This window comes from Archocentrus centrarchus, chromosome 9 (genome assembly GCF_007364275.1).
Source record: "Archocentrus centrarchus isolate MPI-CPG fArcCen1 chromosome 9, fArcCen1, whole genome shotgun sequence".
NCBI classification, from domain to species: Eukaryota; Metazoa; Chordata; class Actinopteri; order Cichliformes; family Cichlidae; genus Archocentrus; species Archocentrus centrarchus.
In genome coordinates this window covers 19,756,461-19,776,903 of record NC_044354.1, presented here as the reverse complement: position 1 = coordinate 19,776,903, position 20,443 = coordinate 19,756,461, and the positions used below count along the sequence as shown (strand labels likewise).

Below are 20,443 nucleotides of genomic sequence, written 5' to 3'. Positions count from 1 at the left end.
TTCTAAGACCTGGGAAACCTGACAGGTTAGGCATTGTGTGCCTAGGTTTTGTTTTTATGACTGCTGCTTCAGTGACCTATAGAAGCTCTAATAAACAATATATTTTCAGTTATATTTATAAAGACCAATCGGGCATAGCATTATGACCAGCCACCTGATACTGTGTTGGTCTCCCTTTTTCTGCCAAAATAGCCCTGACCCATCAAGTCATGGACTACATTAGACCCCTGAAGGTGTGCTGTGGTATCTTCACCAAGATGTTAGCAACAGATCCTTTAAGTCCTATAAGTTGTGAGGTAGAGCCTCCACGGATCAGACTTGTTTGTCCGGCACATTCCACAGATGCTCGATTGGATTGCGATCTGAGGAATTTGGAGGCCAAGTCAATGCCTCAAACTCTGTGTTGTGCTCCTCAAACCATTGCTGAACCACTTTTGTTTTGTGGCGGGGCACATTACTCTAATGACAGCAGCATCAGGGAATATTGTTTCCATGAAAGGGTGTACATGGTCTGCATGCAACAATGCTTAGGTAGGTGGTACAGTATGTGCTAAAGTAACATCCAAGGTTTCCCAGCAGTACATTACCCAAAGCATCACACTGCCTCTGTTGTTGTTCCTTTTTCCCATAGTGCATCCTGGTGCCAGGTGCTTCCCAGGTAAGCGATGCACATGTACCCGGCCATCCATGATCTATGGTTATGCAGCCCCCATATGCAACAAACTGCGATGCACTGTGTATTCTGACACTTTTCTATCAGAAGCAGCATTAATTTTCTCTGCAAGTGGAGCTACATTAGCTCGTCTGTTGGATCAGACCACAAAAGCCAGCCTTCGCTACCCACGTGCATCAGTAAGCCTCAGCTGTCCATGACCCTGCTGGTGGTTCGCCACTGTTTCTCCATTGGACCATTTTTGATAGATATTATCAAATGCAGACCGGGAACACCCCACAAAAACTGCCATATAGCAGTGCAGAAAAGCAAAATATCTGGTGTTTGTCAAAGATACTACCACATAAGAAAAAATAAACTTCACTTGCACCTGAATCTTTTACTCATTCTTACTTTATTTCTGCTTCACTTTATGTTGATGCAGCAGTTGAACGCAGATAAATCCAGCTTAAAAAAAAAAAAATCCCAGATACCATCAGTGAGGAAAAAGGCCAGAACATGTCTTTCATTTGACCCACATTTAAAAATACAGCAGACTGCCACTGTGCAACTTAGATAACCACATCAGACTCCAGCATATGTGACTGTCTTTGATGTGAGGAAAGCAAATCAGGATTGTTTGCATTCCTGGGCTGATGTCAGCTGAATGAACCACAGTGAGCCTGAAGTCACTGGTGAACAAGCTGCTCTGCTGGTATTGATTTGAAGTTGAAATGGGTTGCAGGGGTCATTGTCTTCAATTAAGCCACACCACACCGGTAAATCACACTAGATTTGACCTTTGACCTTCTCCGGCTTTTGTGCTTTTTGCTCGCCATTTTCGTTTAACTGTCTCTTGACAGCTAATACACCAGCATAACTCAAACGTTTGCAGCCAAATAATCTATATTTAAGTTTGATTTTTCACATTAAAAAAAGACAAGCAGCATGTCTGATAAATAATTCACAATAATTTAATGTGCACGGTTTCAGGCGACTTTTTTTTTTACATCACACACCTTAATATTTTTTCTTTTACAGTGTATTTAAAAAGCAATTATGAGACAAAACAAAGTTGCAAACTGTCAACCAACTTCAAGCTAAAATTGAATTAAAGCAAACAAATCGCTGAATATTATATAATAGCATATCAGCACTGTCTGCTTCCCAATTATTGTTCCCAGCACCTTTTAACTTAATACACGTCTTCTCTTTTATAATGATTTATAACAATAAGAAAAGGCGTGCCTTCTCATCTTTAGCCTATCTGTAACAAGAGCGAAAAATCTTCATCTTGTTCTAGAAAATAATATTCAAAACTAAATTCACTAGAAATACATCACATTGCCTTTTCATTGTACTGTCTAGATTAGGCGCATTTCCTGAAGTGCTTGCTGAAAGGCTAAGGCCCTTTGTTTGTACTGTTCGCAGGGATATGGAGTTTACTAAAGGGTTTAAACAGCATTGTTTTGTAGGTATTTTACACAGGCCACATAAGGTTGTATAAGAGCTTTATTTTGAAAATCACATAACTGAAAACAACCCAACTGTTCAAAATTGGAGCACAGGAATAACTTCGTCTCTCTTTTCCCTGTGACATAAGTAACATAAACTTACATAAGTAAGTGTAACAAACCAGAGAGATATTTTCTCTGTTTAACTCATTGACGCTCTTTTGTCGCGCCTTTTGTGACCATGCGTAATAGCTCCACCAATTAATTACGTTACACTGCAAACTTACTTGATGTTTATTACAGCATGCATGTGTACTGAGAGAGTGTTTAGGCCTGGGTGTGTGTCCGTGCGTGTGCTTGCGTCGCCTATAATCTGCAGGAAGCGCATCAGACATGGTGCGGCCCGAGGCGCAGGACGGAGAAAGCTCTGCGGTGTTTGCGCAGCAGCAATCGGATTTTATCATCGTCGGAGTCGGGGTCTAGAGGTTTGTTGTACTCCTCGTCCTCTACCTCATTCTCCGAGGCCTCCCCGGCCGGCCCCGAGTGGCTGGCCTGTGTGGAGCTGGGTTCAGAGGCACTCTTCTTTCTCCACTTGGTGCGCCGGTTCTGAAACCACACCTGAAAGCACAACAGGGTGTAGTTTATCGTCCAGGAGGTTCTGTTGCTTTTCAGGTACATCTTGTTTGCAAGCATTATATAACACGAAAAGGTATGGAAATAATCTATAGTCTCATTTGTGCTGGAGGGTGAGTATGTGCTGGTTTATGATGAACCTGTTTTGTCTTCTCAGAACTGCAGATTCTATCGCTGCACTTGGATAGGCTTTCTTTCTGTTGCAGCTTTCAAAACACGACAGCACTACTGGGTATAGAACACTTAAATACACCACCAAAAATATATCATTGCAACTTTTAAGTACTAAGAAATAAAAATAAAAATCATTTTAAAAGTAAGTCATACAAAAAGCCTGATTCCACCCACATTACCTTAACTTGTGATTCAGTCATTCCCAGAGAATAAGCCAGCCTCGCTCTCTCTGGCCCTGCCAAATACTTTGTCTGCTCAAAAGTTTTCTCCAGAGCAAAGATCTGATGTCCACTAAATGTCGGTCTGGTGTGTTTCTTCCTGCTTGACATCTCCCCAAGTGGACCACTGCCTGAAACATTAAAGCACAAGACATTACAGACATTATTCATAAAACCAGTTTATAACAGGACTGAATCTTCCTGCCTGAAATACAATAGTATTTTGGTTTATTGCAGGTATAACCAGAAAAAAAAAAACCTGCATGTATATTTGCATTATAAACTGCATGTATTTGTTGCTCATACGCCGAACGACTCCATTAAATGGACGTTTGATTTAATAGGCTTACAAATAAAATGGCCCCATTAGTGAACAGAATTAAAATCAGCATAATTTCCAAATTATCTACATATAATTAAATTAACTTTTATTTACTAAATATTTGACATATTTATTAAATAAATTAAACAAAAGTTCTGTTAAGTCCTGAGATATCAAAATTTCAGTAAACAACAGATTTAGGATTGCATAAATCAATTCATTTCAATGTTTCATTACAAAAAAAAGTTTTACTCATGTCAAACATCTAATCTTGAGCCTGTACTCAGTATATAACAGTTTTATATCCCTTCCGATTCTGAAATTTGCATATTTACTGGATAACGTTTCCATCTTTAAAGTGGAGGATCTCTTGAGGGTTTACAGACAGACACAGTGCTGATGAGCTGGATGCTGAGCCCACTCTGCAGTATTTAGACTCACTGTTGGTGCACTGCTGTCTCCCTCCTCTCCACTCACAGCTGCTCTCTGCCCAGCAGTTTATACTGCGAGTCTTCATCGGGCACTCGGTGCTGGGTTTGGAGAAGCCTCCCAGTGAGGAATTGTAGTCTCGATTGTAGTACATGGATGTGCTGGTGACGGAGGGGCCGAACCCCCCCATGGTTGGGTATCCAGACAGCAGGGTGGTGGTGCCCGTGGAGCCCACCCCAACCATGGAGCGGCTCAGGATGTCACTGATGCCGTGAGGTGTCCCTGGCTGCAGCTGGCTGTTCAGGCCCGGGCTGAGCTTGTAGAAGGAGTTGGGCATTGAGTATTGGCACACTGGTGCCTTGAGGTCTGAGGGGAACTGGTTGAGGCTGTTGTTAAACAGGAAAGACCCCTGGATGTTTGGATCCATGGGAAGTGCGGTAACTCTGCCTCCAGGTCTTAGCAACACATCCAGTGAGGTCCAAATAGAAAAAGAAATTTAGTGGCTAAAGGAGGAGTTCTCTCACCCACAGATGAGGTCGGATTTTGGTACCACACTCTCCGTCTCCAGATATTCAAACAATTAATAGCAGGAGCGGCGAAGTCTCTGGTCTTTGTCAAAGTTACTGTCACATCAGAAAAATAAACTTCACTCGCGCATTTTATTTCTTCTTATCCACAGCTTGGGATGTGATAGCTCCATAGCTGAAGTCTCTGGCGAGCCCTCTGGACACAGATTTTAGTGTTCTCCTAAAGACATATGCCTCCCGCTGGCTCCCTCCTCAGAAATCATAAATAAGCAGTATCTGGAAATGGAGTGGCACCTTGATAAAGATAGGCCACATTAGAATGCAGCTTGGGATTGGCCTGGGTCTCACAGCATTAATGCCTTTCTATTGGCTCCTCGGTGAAAGCCAAGCCTTTTATTGGAAGGCAGCAGATTAATAGTGTTTTGAACAGGTGGAGTGGGAACAAGTTGATTTTTTGATGGCCTGCCATGTGTGAACAAGTGTGGTGCAGCTGGAGTGCAGAGGAGGAGCAGAGGAAGGGTTCCCCTATTTCCTGCTTTGATAACAGAAAAATCTAGTTTTGTATAAAACAAATCTTAAGATTTATTTTATATAACATAATTATAAAATGAAAAACAAATGATAAAGATTTGGTTTATAGACATTCTTAGTCTATGAAGTGTGAGGATTTGATCTATGATTAGTTTTCCCCTTTCCTATTCCTGTTCATAAGTCTATTTAGAAATATGTACCCTCACTGAGACATTGTCTGAATGATAATCAATCTAATCACCACCCTTAGTCAACTCACTGGCCACTTCATTAAGTACACCTGTTTAACTGCTGGTTAACACAAATATCTAACAGCCATGAATTTGATGAATTTAGGCATGTTGAGACAACCTGCTGAAGTTCAAAGCAAACATTAGAATGAAGAAGAAATGTGATATAAGTGAGCCTGAAAGTGGCACAGCACAACCATCTCTAGGTTTACAGAGAACGGTCTGAAAAAGAGAAAATATCCAGTGAGCGGCAATTCTCTGCATGAAAATGCCTTTTTGATGCCAGAGGTCAGACGAGAATGGCTAGACTGCTTTGAGTTGATAGAAAGGCAGCAGCAACTCATATAAGAAGGAAAGTATGCAGAAGACCATCTCTGACTGCACGACAGATGGAACTTTAAGGGAGATGGGCTACATCAGCAGAAGACCACACCAGGTGCTGCTCCTGTCTGCTAAGAACAGGACATTGAGGCTACAATTGCACAGGCTCAACAAAACTGGACAATAGAAGAGTGGAAAATGTTGTTTGGTCTGATGAGTCTCAATTTCTGCTGCAACATTTGGATGGTAGGGTCAAAATTTGGCATAAATAACATGAACACATGGATTCATCCTGCTTCATATCAGTAGTCCTGGTTGTTGTTGTTGTTGGTGTAACGGTGTGGGAGATATTTTCTTGTCTTTGGACCCCTTAGTGCCAAGTGAGCATCATTTAAACTCCACAGCCTACCTGAGTATTGTTGCTGATCATGGCCATCCCTCACTGTACTCAAATGGCCTCCAGTCACCAGATCTCAATCCAGTAGAGCACCTTTGAGATATGGTGGAACATCATGGCTGTGCAGCTGAAAAATCTGCAGCAACTGTGATGCTGTCATGTTAATATGGATCAAAATCTCTGAGGAATGTTTCCAGCACCTTGTTGAATCTGTGCCACAAAGAGTTAAGACAGTTCAGAAAGGGAAAAAAAATGCAGTAAAGTTGCTCTGGTGGCCCAGCAGCTTATAGACAGTTTACTTTGTCACACAAATATATCTGTAATCTCCTTAAATTATGCATGTCTCACACAAAATCACAACATTCAAAGATCCTCCTGTTTCAACCTGGCAAAAATCTACTTTATTCTTTTATTTATCAGTATTATAATTATTATAAGTAACTCTGTATCTGGGACGTAAAAACATCAGATTATTATAATTGTGGAACTGAACTGTTGTAATTTGTATTAGAACTGCCCTGTGCACTTGCTTCTGGGAAACACTAGCACAGAGTCTCTCCAGCCTTTGAAAGAAATTAATGACGTGAGTCAGGCAGACCTTTCTCTGTTCCAACAGCTTTACAGCAGTTTCCTCACCCATTACTATGTAGGTTAAACATGTCCTGTGGGAGGACTATTTCCAGCCTCATATCTGGACAGTTTTAATTTTATTCTGGGAATTTCTTTAACTATTTGAATACAGTTTAATAATAAACCATTGTGTAAACATACAAATATTAGGTTTTGGCTTTAATGAAATTATTTATTTATTTTTTTTAAATAAAGTCACATTGGAAAGATTTATTGCTTTACCCTAGAGCACTAAGGTGCAGTTTTATAACAGTATCACTAATGGGTATTTCCCCCTTTACAACTTCTCTTAAAACTTAAAAAGGTATTATGGAGACCCTAGAAAAAGGCTCTAAAATTTGTGAAAAATTTGGGGGAAAATCCTAAAAATAAACAAATAGTAATAATTATAATTTAATTAAAAAATTAACTGGGAACTTGTCCTCATTCTCACTGCTGGGACACGCGAGCCTTGTCGAGTCAAGGCACAGTGTTCCTGCATCACTGTGGGAGAGATAAACAAAAAATTACAGTTGTTTTTAGGGGGGGGGGGGGGGGGGGTGATCAGCTGATTGTACATTTTTTTGGTTCATATATATATTTACATATTTATATACATGCAACTCAGACAGCAGCAACACAATGAAAAACACCGCGCGAGTGTTTTCTAGGGTTCACTGCGTATCGCATGGTGAGTGTTACATTATAGTATTAACAGGCGTAAAAACCTACAGATTGAATTAACTGTGTGCATGGCGCTCTTTTCTCCTGTCACAGTCTCTTCATACATGTTGAAACGCATCTTTGGTCTTAAACGCAGTGACGGAATGCTGGGATTTTCCTGAGCGTTGCTCAACGGAGGAGCCGAGCCAGTACATTTCCAAGCGTAATGAGCTCACTTCGGGGGTTTCGTCCTGTCACGGGACGAAACCCCAGCCAATGAGGATCGGGGAAATCACAGCACATACGTCCTGTAGAGGGCGACAAATCGGTTTTATAGACTAATCCCAAACAGCCAGGGATGTTTAATGGATCATCACATCCTCTCATCACACAAGTATGTCAGGATTTCCTTTAAATTTACAGTCTTCCGGGAAAATTATATACAAAATTGGGATGGAATTTTCCATGATGTAAATCCCAAAACAAGATGATTTAACTGATCACATAATTCAGGACATGTCTGTGCATTTCTTTCTTTTGTTTGAATTGCTGTTCTAAAGGTCAGTGCTTAATAAAGGGGTCACATGAGCCAAACAGTAATCGATGCACTAAATAAATAAATAAATAAATAAATACTGGCAACATGTCCATGCTCTCGGAGATTTGGGGTAAATTTCCAAAGTTTAGTTCCTCCTTCCGCCCCTCCCATTTCCTTAACTTGTGATACTGGGAGTGTTTGTGTTTTGAGTCTGCACGTGCTCCATGTCTTAAAGGCAGCCAACACTCCCACTTCATGACACTCATACCAAAACACAGATGTGATCACATCTTCTACCAGGACACATATGAGCAGTGTAGCTACCTCTTCAAGATGGTGAAGGAGAGTAAGTCTTGTAAACAGCATCAAGTAACAGTTTTGTATTGATTTTACTAAATGAGATAGCAATGCAATTTACAATTTTAGTAGTATCTTTTTCTTTTTGTGTAAAAATGATTTTCTCAGCTTTTAATTTCAAGATGAAGAAACTGTTTTATGGCTATAGTTTATGGCTATGACATTGAAGGTGATAAGAGAACAGGATCTTTATGTTGTACGAGAAATGATCAGCTTGCTACTGATGACAGAGCGCATGCATATGAACGGTGTGTGAGTCAAGTAAATCTTCAGTAGATCAACACTTACTGTAACTCGCCTTTGACAGATAGAGAGTTCACTTTAATTTAATTATTAAGCATTGATGACACTTCATGCGCTTCTCAGAAGTGAACGCACAACAATTTGTTACTTTCATTATTTCTTCTTTTCACCTGGTCTTGCAGTTAGATTAAAATTATAACAAATATTTTTTTATGATTTGATGACTCATGAAACAATGAAATATCAAGAAAGTCCCTTTTTATTGTTGGGTAATTTTGTTAAACTAGAGTTTAGAACTATATTTGTTAAACATTAAATGTAAGTAAAAATCTTTCGATCACTTTTTAAAATTTTCTCCATCATGTTCAGATTGTATTTTTTAATCTTGCAGATCTTCAGTCACACAGATGCAGCCTGCTCTGCCTCGGTTCTCTGACCTTCCACCATCAGGCTGTTGGAGACAAGGTGCGCCTGAGTGAGGGGGGTCGACGCGCAGAGAAGACTGAGGCCACGTTCAAGAATGGCCTGGTGTTCAGCAACCGTCCAGTGAAGGTCCAGGAGAGGATTCGTCTGAGAGTGGAAAGAGATTCATTCATCTGGCATGGAGCTCTGCGTGTGGGCTTTACCAACGTGCCGCCCTCAGCCAGATCTCTGCCTCTGCCCTGCATGGCCATCCCCAACCTCACTGACAGGCCCGGGCACTGGGCTGTTCCTGTGCATGAATCCAACTGCCAAGCAGGTTCAGAGCTGGAGTTTTGGGTTTCTTCCGGTGGCAGCATATATGCAGAGATCAACAACAGGCAGCACGAGCTGCTAACAGGACTGGACCTCAGCCAGCCGCTGTGGGCCATGATAGACATTTATGGGCAGACATGCTCCATTTTGCTCCTAGGTAAGTTTTCATGTTTGTCTTAAAGCATGTTTTTCCTGTTAAGTCAGTTATGAACACTGACTGAATGACTACTGAAATTCTCTTTACTCTCTGCTGCAGGCTCAGAGAAAAACAGGCTGTTTTACACCCAAAGATCCTGTCCTGCACCTGAGCACCTCACCTCACCTGACAATTGCTTTGGTTCAGTTTCAGGCCTCAGTGGTGATGACTACATCTCCTGTCTTGACATGGAGATCCCAGCAGGTAAAAAGAGTCCCACCAAGCATTACTGTCTGATATCAGTTGCACATTTTTAACCAGAAAGGATGTTATCAGTGAAATCATCTGTAATAGTGTGGTCTCACATATGCCTGAGGTCAGACTTAAAATTGTGATCTCTCGCTCCTGGTCACAGATAAAAGATGTGTGGTGTGCATGGTGAAGGAGGCCCGAATCACACTGCCTTGTGGTCACCGGTGTTTGTGTAACAAGTGCAACTCCAGAGTCTGTGAGCAGTTTGGCACCTGCCCGCTGTGTCGACATGAGATCAGAGCTCCATCAGTGGAGGAGAGGTGTGTTTCAGGGGTCGTCTGAGCTCCAAGACACCAGCCAGGAATCACCAAATTACTGAGTGACTGTAACAGGGAAAATATAGCACTAAATGTAAAATATGCCATGTTATTTATATTGTTTAATAACAACGTTGTCTGTACAGTATGTTTTTCTACTTTGGTGTAAATCTTAAAGAAATTTTGCACTTTTGTGAAGTAATTGTATGTGTGAAAATTGTCATTTTGATGGTTAAACTATGGTGACAAAAATAAACTGTATTATTTAAATTATTTTTATTACAAAAAAAAATCAGTAACAATATTTATTAAATGAAACAGGTTGGGAAAAGAAGCAGCTGTCTACAACACATGTGTTTACAGTCAGGAAGGAACTGAAGTGAAAATAAATGCGTGTCCTCAGATGAAAACAGATTGTTCAGCTGTTTTTACAAAAATAGAAACTTGTTCCAACACGTGTCCATTTTCAAACACACATAGCAGGAATAATGATGCAAACAGACAGCGATGCATAAACTACAGATACACAACAGAAAAAAAAACAAAACAGCTAAACTCTCAAATCACTGATCAGATTATGTTGTAGTTTCCAAACATTACAAAAACAATCTCCTATTAATTTATCACTAACACAGTTTTTACCCTTTAATCTGAAAACATAGGTAGTTCTTCAAAAGTCAAAGTCAGTCTGTCTAGTTTCATTATTACTTGATTTGTATGTATTTTTTATATCTGTAAATTGTCCCTCAAATATAAACAGTTAATCAGAGCAAAGTAAATGATTAACAAAGGAGGTTAAAATAACCCACAGAAGCAAAGATGTTTTGTACTTTGACCTTGAAGGCCAAAATGAACACAATCAGCATCAAAGTGTTTGCCATTTCTTTGTGCTGGTGTTCAGTATTTAGAGTTTGTGTTTATGACTAAAGCCTAATGATAGTGAACAAATCTGTGAACAGAGGAATAAATCTCAACATGGAGAGAAGCTGCGCAAAAGGAGGTGCCAAATAAAAATAGAGAAGCAAATCAAGAAGGTGAGAAAAAACAAAACAAAGCAAAACAAAAATGACAAAAATGCTAATTAGGGCAACAGCAGCAACATGTCACTATGGACAGACTAACATAGAAAATGGGAGGAGCCATAGAGGCGGTGCGGGTGAATGAATAACTAGAAAGATTTTAATAAGCAGAGGTGGGCAAACTCACAAAGAGAAGTAACAAAACCAACAGGATCGCAAAGAAACCGGGATTCCAAATAAAAGAAGAAATAAAACCAAAACTACAACACAGGGAAATTTAAAGTAATTATCAAACTTTGTCCCCTCCGTCACTCCCTCTGCGTTCCTTTTGCTTGTGATGTATGTGTTTTCAAGCCACACATACTCCATGTCTTAAAGGCAGCCAACACTCCCACTTCATGACACTCAAACTCATCATCCATCAGGGCTCGAATGACAAATATAATCAGCATCTTAAATATGGTAAAGGAAAACAAGAAGAAGAGCTCTGGTGATTTCTCTACAGAGAAATTGATGTCTAAGTCATGACACTGCTTTGTTTATCAGTTTGGTAAATTATTAATTATAAAGCTGACTTTTGGTTGCCACAATTAACAGTAGCAGTGGGTTTTTAGTATTTTACTAGAATAAACAGCAATCTATGTTTTGTTAATATAAACTTCAAAACTGATGAATGTTATGAAAGTAATACCATATAAATGTGAGAAACAGATACCGTTTTTGCACTTAAAAATTTTATATATATATATATATATATATATATATATATATATATATATATATATATATATATATATATATATATATATTCTAACTTTCCCGAATCAAGTAGGAGCTCCACAGCAATCTTTTTTAAAGGTTGCAACATGTCACAAATATAAAACACAGCTTTCTTTTATTGTGATTGATGATAGCGTTCAGACTTAAATAATTCTCTGGATATAAACACAGTTTCCGGTCTCAGTGGTGACGACTTCATCTCCTATCTTGACATGGAAATCCCGGCAGGTTAAAAAAAGAGTTGCTTCAGGCATTCCTGTCTTGTTTTAGTTTCACTTTGAAACACAACACTGCTTTTAAGTGCAGTATCCAGTTGCAGTGTAGCGGAATGTTGGAATTTTCCTGGGGAAAGTGTTGCTCAAAGGAGAAGAAAAGTCAGTAAATTTCCAATCGTCACGATCTCACTTTTCTTACGCCATGCTTCGCCCATCTGAGCCGCCAACCAGAGGATCGAAGAAATCACAGCACCTACGTCCTGCAGAGGGCGAAAAATCGGCTTTGCAGACTAATCCCAAACAGCCAGGGATGTTTAATGGAGCTTCACATCCTCTCATCATACAGGTTTGTCTGGATTTCCTTTAAATTTACTGTAATTCAGGAAAATTATATACAAAATTCTGGTATCATTTTCCATGAGGTGAATCCAGAAGTAAGATGATTTAACTGATCTTATATCTGTTTAACATGAAGGAGGCCGGACCGCACTGGAGCTCTGAAAGAAACAGCAATGTCGAGGTTGTGTGGACACTTTTAGAGAGATTCCAAGTTGAAAGGACAGACAAAGTCACCGTGCACGCAGTATTCAGCATGTTAAGTGAAGAAAGTTATGCTGAAACATTTTTGAGACAGTGATATGAATGCAAACACCTGCATGTGTCACATGATAGTTGTCTTTTCTTGTAAACCACAAGATGATGACAAATAATGAAAATGAAACTTGTCACCTGTGAGCAGAATTCACATAATTTGGGACTTGTTCGTGTGTTTCTTTGTTCGAATTGCTGTTTTAAGGCCAGTGCTTAATAAAGAAATCACATGAGACATACAGTAATCGATGCACTAAATAAATAAATACTGACAACATGTCCATGCACACCAAGATTCTGGGTAAATTTCCAAAGACTGGATTGCTCCCTGAGCCCCTCCCATTTCCTTAACTTGTGATACTGGGAATGTTTTTGTTTTCAATCTGCATGTGCTCCATGTCTTAAAGGCAGCCAACACTCCCACTTCATGACACTCATACCAAAACATAGATGTGAGCACATCTTCGATCAGAAGTGTTACCTATTTCTTCAAGATGGTGCAGGAGAGGAACAACAGGAACTCTGGTAAGTCCTTACAGAAAGCTTGATGGGTAAACAGCATCAAGTAACAGTTTTGTATAAATTTTACTAAATGAGATAGCAATGAAATTTACAATTTAATAGTATGTTCTTCTTTTTTGTGTAAAAATGATTTTTTTAAACTGTTAATTTCAAGATGAAGAAACTGTTTTATGGCTATAGTTTATGGCTACGACATTGAAGGTGATAAGAGAACAGGAGCTTTATGTTGTACGAGAAATGATCAGCTTGTTACTGATGACAGAGCGCATACATATGAACGGTGTGTGAGTCACACCTGCAAGTAAATCTTCAGTAACCTAGTAGATCAACACTTACTGTAACTCGCCTTTGACAGACAGATGTTGGAATCTTGAGAGTTCACTTTAATTTAATTATCAAGCATTGATGACACTTCATGTGCTTCTCAGAAGTGAACGCACAAGAGTTTGTTACTTTCATTATTCCTTCTTTCACTTGCTTTTGCAGTTAGATTAAAATTGTCACAAATATTTTTTATGATATGATGACTCATGAAACAATGAAATATCAAGAAAGTCCCTTTTTATTGTTGGGTAATTTTGTTAAACTACAGTTTAGAACTATATTTATTAAAGATTTAATGTAAGTAAAAATCTTTCGATCACTTTTTAAAATTTTCTCCATCATGTTCAGATTGTATTTTTTGATCTTGCAGATCTTCAGTCACACAGATGCAGCCTGCTCTGCCTCGGTTCTCTGACCTTCCACCATCAGGCTGTTGGAGACAAGGTGCGCCTGAGTAAAGGGGGTCGACGCGCAGAAAAGACTGAGGCCACGTTCAAGAATGGCCTGGTGTTCAGCAACCGTCCAGTGAAGGTCAAGGAGAGGATTCGTCTGAGAGTGGAGAAGAATTCATTTATCTGGGAGGGAGCTCTGCGTGTGGGCTTTACCAACGTGCCGCCCTCAGCCAGATCTCTGCCTCTGCCCTGCATGGCCATCCCCAACCTCACTGACAGGCCCGGGCACTGGGCTGTTCTTGTGCAGGAATCCTGCTGCCAAGCAGGTTCAGAGCTGGAGTTTTGGTTTTCTTCTGGTGGCAGCATATACGCAGAGATCAACAACAGGCAGCACAAGCTGCTAACAGGACTGGACCTCAGCCAGCCGCTGTGGGCCATGATAGACATCTATGGGCAGACTTGCTCCATTTTGCTCCTAGGTAAGTTTTCATGTTTTTCTTATAATATGTTTTTCTTGTTCTCTGAGGGTTGAGCATTTGACAGGGGTGAACATTTTCTGAATGACTATTGAAATACTCTGTACTCTCTGCTGCAGGCTCAGAGAAAAAAAGAAGTTTTTTCACTCAAAGATCCTGTCCTGCACCTGAGCCCCTCATCTCACCTGATGCTCACAATCACTTTGGTTCAGTTCCTGATATTTCAAGCTTCAGTGGTGATGACTGCATCTCCTGTCTTGACATGGAGATCCCAGCAGGTAAAAAGAGTCCCTCCAAAATTACTGTCTGATATCAGTTGCACATTTTTAACCAGAAAGGATGTGATCAGTGAAATCAGCTGTAATAGTGTGGTCTCACATATGCCTGAGGTCAGACTTGTAATTGTGATCTCTCTCTCCTGGTCACAGATAAAAGATGTGTGGTGTGCATGGTGAAGGAGGCCCGAATCACACTGCCTTGTGGTCACCGGTGTTTGTGTAACAAGTGCAACTCCAGAGTCTGCGAGCAGTTTGGCACCTGCCCGCTGTGTCGACATGAGATCAGAGCTCCATCAGTGGAGGAGAGGTGTGTTTCAGGGACACCAGCCAGAAATGACCAAACTACTGTGTGGGTGTAACAGGGAAAATACAGCACTAGATGTAAAATATGCCATGTTATTTATATTGTTTAATAACAACTTTGTCTGTACAGTATGTTTTTCTACTGGTGTAAATCTTAAAGAAATGTTGCACTTTTGTAAAGTAATTGTATGTGTGAAAATTGTCATTTTGATGGTTAAACTATGGTGACAAAAATAAACTGTGTTATGTAAGTCATAATCTATCTACAGTTTTTATTTATTCATTAATTCTTTACGTTGTAAAGGTACTTGTAAAAAAAAAATCTGTAACAATATTTACTAAACGAAACATGTTTGGGAAAGAAGCAGCTGTCTACCCCATGTGTTTCTAAGGAACTGAAGTGAAAATAAATGCGGGTCTTCAAACGATTATTCAGCTGATTTTGAAAACAGAAACTTGTTCAAACGTGTGTCTATTTTCAAACTTGCACTTCTGTTTGCACATAGCAGAAATAACGATGTAACCAGATACAGTGATGCATAAACTACAGATACACAACAGAAAAAACCCACTAAACTCTCAAATCCCTGATCACTGAAAAAAGAAAAAAAAAAGCAGAAAAATGCCGTAAAATAGGAGATGAGCAAATTATTTCACAGTTAATTAAGCTGCATGTCCACTGAAACAAAGTTTCAGTGGACATGCAGCTTAATTAACTGTGAAATAATTTGTGTGGTGAGTCACATCTGCATAACAAGTCACAGACCACCTAGTGGACCAACACAACAGCACCACAAACAACCAAATGCTGCAGTTTTCAGGAGTCCCTTTACTTTCTTTGCATGGGTGAAGTCAAGTCTTCACATGCCTCTCAAAAGTAAAAGCAAAAGCCTTTGCCAAGCGTTTTTATACTGTTAACATGAAGAGGAAACTTTGGCAATGTCACAATTTACCTTTAACAAAATATGAAGAAATGACTTGATATGACATGATATGTAGCTTGTTTTATCCAATTAATGTATTATCAACTAATCAAAATGGTTTGTGCTTTTATTATTATTTATTTATTATGAATTCTATTAAATGTAATAGGGGAAAAGTTTGTAGAATTTTTTTCAATTTTAGTATTTTGTTTGTTTTAAGGTCAAGACACATCTCAATGCAAACACAGCTTGTTGTTGTTGTGATGATTGATATTACATAATCACATTGTGCAACATGACAAATGGGAGGAGCCATAGTGATGGTGTAAAGTACACACCAGGGGTCTATTCCAGGAAGCAGGTTTAGCTCCAGCTGTGGGTTTGTTAAATGAGGGAAACTCGGGTTTTCAGTTCCAGAAAGAGAGCCAACTCCAACTCTGAGTCAGTTACCGTTCTTACCATCAGTTACGACGTCTGAAATTCAGAGTATCTTCCACTTAAAATCACCTAAATCGGTGGTCATAGGCTCTATAACAGCTGACGGCTCTCTGACAGCTACAGCAGAAATGTTTCACTGAGTTACTGTTAAAGGTCAGAGTTCAGTCGTAGTTTCATATTTAGCTGAAAATATGCAGAGCAGCTTTCCAAGTCTGTAATGAATGTTAAGTTTTACCAATAAAGGAATCTTAAATATTTCAGTGCAGGTTTGGGAGGATGAGACATTTTAAATAAAGAATGCAGCTTGTGTCAAGAAAATGAATCCATTATGAACAGATCCGCACTGGATGAGTTGGAAAATGACTGGAGCCTGAACTGGATCTGGACCTTATCTGAATCCGTGATCCTGATCCATTTGGATCCTCCTGCTGTGCAGGTAGACTCGGACACGATTTGCGGATCTGTTATAGAGCCTATTATCACGATTTAGGTGATTTTCAGTGGAAAATATGTCGAGATTCATGCTCTGAATTTCAGACATCATAACTTTCAAAATGTTGATTTAAGTCCATTTAAATCCATTTCAGCCTCAGCTTCACTCAAACATTCACATCATCTCCAAGATCCAGACGTTTTTCCATCTAAAGTGCGTTCTGGTCTAAAGCTTCATCCAGATCAGTGTGATGTAACAGTGATGCTACACTAACTACAGTAAATGTTTCAGAGGAACTGACTGACAGTCTGACAGCTGCAGCTGCACTCATTATAAATCCATGACATCATTGCTGTCTCCGGTGAGTGAATGACTGTAAAAGCTTCGTGTTAGGTAAAAAAATAACAAACTAACATCTAACTGAGATTTCAGTGCTTGTAGAAGCATGGACGTCTGCAGATGACTGTGCTCCCTGATCACTCTGACAGCAACTTTATGAATGAGGAAATGAATAGGAGTATCAGACAAGTGGTTCAGGTGCAGCAGGAGGGGAGGAGTCAGAGAGACACTCAGAGTTTGTTGGATAAAACCTGCCAGCGAACAGATTAGGTTCACAGAGTCTGTTGTTCTGGTAACTGACTCAGAGCTTGAATTAGCTCTCTTTCTGGAACTGGAAACCCGAGTTTCCCTCATTTTAGGGTTAACAAACCCAGAATTGTTAGCAAAACCTGCTTACTGGAATAGGACCCTGTTCTGGAATGGGAAACTCAGGGTTGCCGATCTCAGAGTTCATCAACTCAGAGTTTGCATTTCGACTCAGAGTTTGTTGAACATGCTTCCTGGAATAGGCCCCAAATGGTGATCAGTTGAGTGAAAACATGTAACAAAGGGAAACGCAAAAAGAGAAGAAACTAAACTGAACTAACAGGGGTGGAAAGAAACTAGGAACACAAACTTGGGGTGATCAGGACCCTGGAACACCGGGCAGAAAGCGATCCCTCTAAGGCAGAAAGGAAACAAAAGGAACACACACATATCAAGAAAGCCCTCAAAACATGCGATTATCCCAACTGGGCTTTCATCAAATCAACCAAGATGCAGAGGAAAGAAGGTCAAACACAAACTAGGGAGAAAAAGAATGGCGAGAGGAACAACATTGTCATCCCTTATGTTGCAGGCTTGTCAGAGAAACTCAGAAGAATTTTGTCCAAGCATGACATCCCAGTATACTTCAAACCAAGTCACACCCTAAGACAAAAGCCGGTTCATCCCAAGGACAAAGCCCCGAAACACAAAATCAGCAACGTAGTGTATGCTGTCCAATGCAGTGAGGAGTGCTCGGACCTCTACATTGGAGAAACCAAACAGCCTCTTCACAAACGAATGGCACAACATAGAAGAGCCACCTTGACAGGACAAGACTCAGCTGTTCATCTGCATCTGAAGGAGAAAGGGCACTCTTTTGAGGATGCCAGTGTTCACATTTTGGACAGGGAAGACAGATGGTTTGAAAGAGGAGTAAAAGAAGCCATCTAGGGCGCCCGGATGGCTTAGTGGTGAAGCCGGCGACCACATACATATGCCGCGTTGAGGTGTGGGTTTAACTCCCGGCCTGTTGCTAATTTGCCCGCGTGTCTTCCCCTGTATCTTTCCCCCATTTCCTGTCTCTCTGCACTGCTGATAAAAGCTGCTTTGGCCAAAAATGCAAAAAAATGCAAAAAAATAAAATAAAGCCATCTATGTCCACTGTGAACAACCATCATTGAACAGAGGAGGTGGATTAAAATACATTTCACTGTACACTGTACACATACACATTGTACTGTGTATAACTGTGCATGTGACAAATAAACACTATCTTAATCTATCTTAATCTTACGTCACCAACTTTCCCCCACTTACACTGCTGTCCCGAGCTTCCTTCCCAGACATCTCAACCCACTCACACCTTTGTTCCAGTAACCTCAATAGGCCACATGAAACAATGCAGCAAAGTCCTAAATTGGTTTCATCTGAAACCACTGATTATGAATCACGCCTCCTCTCCCACCGTAGCACATGTGATTATGCAAATCAACAATAGAGAGTCATAACCACCTCCAGGGGACTACGCCCACAGGGGTTTAAGTACCTGGGTCTCTCCACCATTTGGTTTAAGAACTGAAGAAGCCTTTCGGTTGAGAGGTGAAATGTCTTCAAGAAACAAAAAGAAGTCCAGTTACCTTTTTTTCAGGCTCCAGAGACTACTGTGACCTGAATGACTGAGAACCTACACAGACATAAAAGAAACTGGCATTACACAGTAAAACAGGAAATGAATAACAAAAAAAAAACCCCACTAAATTGTGCTGTTGTATGAGTCAGATAAATATCCAAAATTTGGTTCCTCCCTTTTTTCTTTGCTTGTGATGCTGGGAGTGTTTGTGTTTTCAATGAGCCAACGCTCCCATTTGATGACACTCAGACTCATCATCCATCTGGGCTTGCATGACAAGTGTGACCTGCATCTTCAGGATAGCAAAGGGAAGCAAGAAAAAGAGCTCTGGTGAGTCTTTACAGAGAATTTAATATGTAAGTTGATATTTAAGTTTGATGAATTTATAATTATCAAGCTGACTTTTGAATGCCAAACTTAACATATAGCAGCTGGTTTTATCCTTTTATTAGAATAAACAGTGATTTATATTTTGTCAGCATAAACATCAAATCTGGTGACTGTTATGAAAGTTATAGCATCTTACTGGAAGAAACAGCAGCTGCTGTTTTACACTTTGAATTAAAAAAAAAGAACGAAATACTCAGTTTTACTTGGAGGTAGTGCAGCACTAACCTGTCATTTAAGAAACAGATCACTGTTAAAACTCTGATAAAGTGACAGAGAAACAATGCAATACAAAACAGTACATTAAGAAACGGCAAAGTGCAGCAAAATAGGAGTGTGGATCAACACTGCAGCTCAGACTTTAGCAAACAAATGCAGCAATTTCAATGCTGACTTTAATTTTTGAGCTTGGATGGAGCCCAAATATTCACATGCTTTTCAAAAGTAAGAGCAAAAGAGTTTGCTGCTTTCATCATGACTTGTTTACAAATTAAGCCATTTGTATACTGTTAAAAATGATGAGGAAACTTTGGCAATGTCACAATTTAATATGAAATATTAAAAAAAAAAAGACTGAAAATGTAGTTTTATTTTATCCAATTAATGTGACAATAAATCACCTGTTTACACAACTTGCACTCGTGCTTTTTTAAAAAAAAATTGATTTAACCTTTATTTTACCAGGTAAAATGTTTGAGAACCAGTTCTCATTTACAAATTTACCATTGTGATTATTATTATGATTATTATTATTATTGAGCCCAAGCACCACCATTGGGTAAAAATTGGACTTTGCAACCTGTGTGGCCGATTTTGGGGCTCGAGGTACCGCTGGACCCAGTCATATGGAGGCATAAGATTTTTGGTGACATTTGACCTTTAGGAGGTGCAATAATTGATAAAAATATGTTTTGACCCTTAACGGTCGGAGGTCCTGAACCTGATAGGTGCCAAGTTTGGATGTTGACTGAATTGACTGAGCTGAAAAGTAAAACAAAACAAACAAAGTGAAACAAAATTTTCACAGGTTGTCTGATTTTCACAAAACTCAGTTAATATGATCTTCAGCGTGAGCCTCGCAAACGTTGTCATATTTCATTTTGTTTTGCAGAAATATTTGCCTCCAAGGATTAATCGAATTTGATGGCAAAACTGCCAAAAAGGAAGTGAGCTTATATCTTGGCAATGCTTTGGCCAATCAAGACCAGCGTGTCTTTTGTCCTGTCTCTATCCTCTATCAGCCCCAACCGGTCTGAGCAGATGGCTGCCCCTCCCTGAGCCTGGTTCTGCCGGAGCTTTATTCCTGTTAAAAGGGAGTGTTTCCTTTCCACTATTGCCAAGTGCTTGCTCAAAGTGGGTTGTTTTGACTCTTGGATTTTCTCTGTAATTATTGTAAGGAATTTATCTTA

At 39.8% G+C, this 20,443-nt stretch overlaps 3 protein-coding genes across 3 annotated transcripts; 2 read left to right on the top strand and 1 right to left on the bottom strand.

Annotated features, from left to right (window-relative positions):
• Positions 1 to 1,824: 1,824 nt before the first annotated feature.
• On the bottom strand, positions 1,825 to 4,661 carry nkx6.3 (NK6 homeobox 3). The gene is made up of 3 exons (XM_030738307.1): positions 3,895 to 4,661; positions 3,093 to 3,262; positions 1,825 to 2,724 (listed from the first exon to the last, which is right to left on the bottom strand). Exons 1-3 carry the CDS (start codon positions 4,307 to 4,309, stop codon positions 2,494 to 2,496), a joined length of 816 nt encoding a protein of 271 aa, XP_030594167.1. The 5' UTR covers positions 4,310 to 4,661; the 3' UTR covers positions 1,825 to 2,493.
• Positions 4,662 to 7,971: 3,310 nt separating this feature from the next.
• On the top strand, positions 7,972 to 9,951 carry LOC115786257 (E3 ubiquitin-protein ligase NEURL3-like). The gene is made up of 4 exons (XM_030738326.1): positions 7,972 to 8,044; positions 8,690 to 9,190; positions 9,290 to 9,433; positions 9,585 to 9,951. The coding sequence occupies exons 1-4, from the start codon at positions 8,032 to 8,034 to the stop codon at positions 9,761 to 9,763; spliced, it is 837 nt and encodes a 278-aa protein (XP_030594186.1). The 5' UTR covers positions 7,972 to 8,031; the 3' UTR covers positions 9,764 to 9,951.
• Positions 9,952 to 12,788: 2,837 nt separating this feature from the next.
• Positions 12,789 to 14,694, top strand: LOC115786186 (E3 ubiquitin-protein ligase NEURL3-like). The gene is made up of 4 exons (XM_030738238.1): positions 12,789 to 12,868; positions 13,560 to 14,060; positions 14,177 to 14,335; positions 14,486 to 14,694. The coding sequence occupies exons 1-4, from the start codon at positions 12,838 to 12,840 to the stop codon at positions 14,692 to 14,694; spliced, it is 900 nt and encodes a 299-aa protein (XP_030594098.1). The 5' UTR covers positions 12,789 to 12,837.
• Positions 14,695 to 20,443: the final 5,749 nt, after the last annotated feature.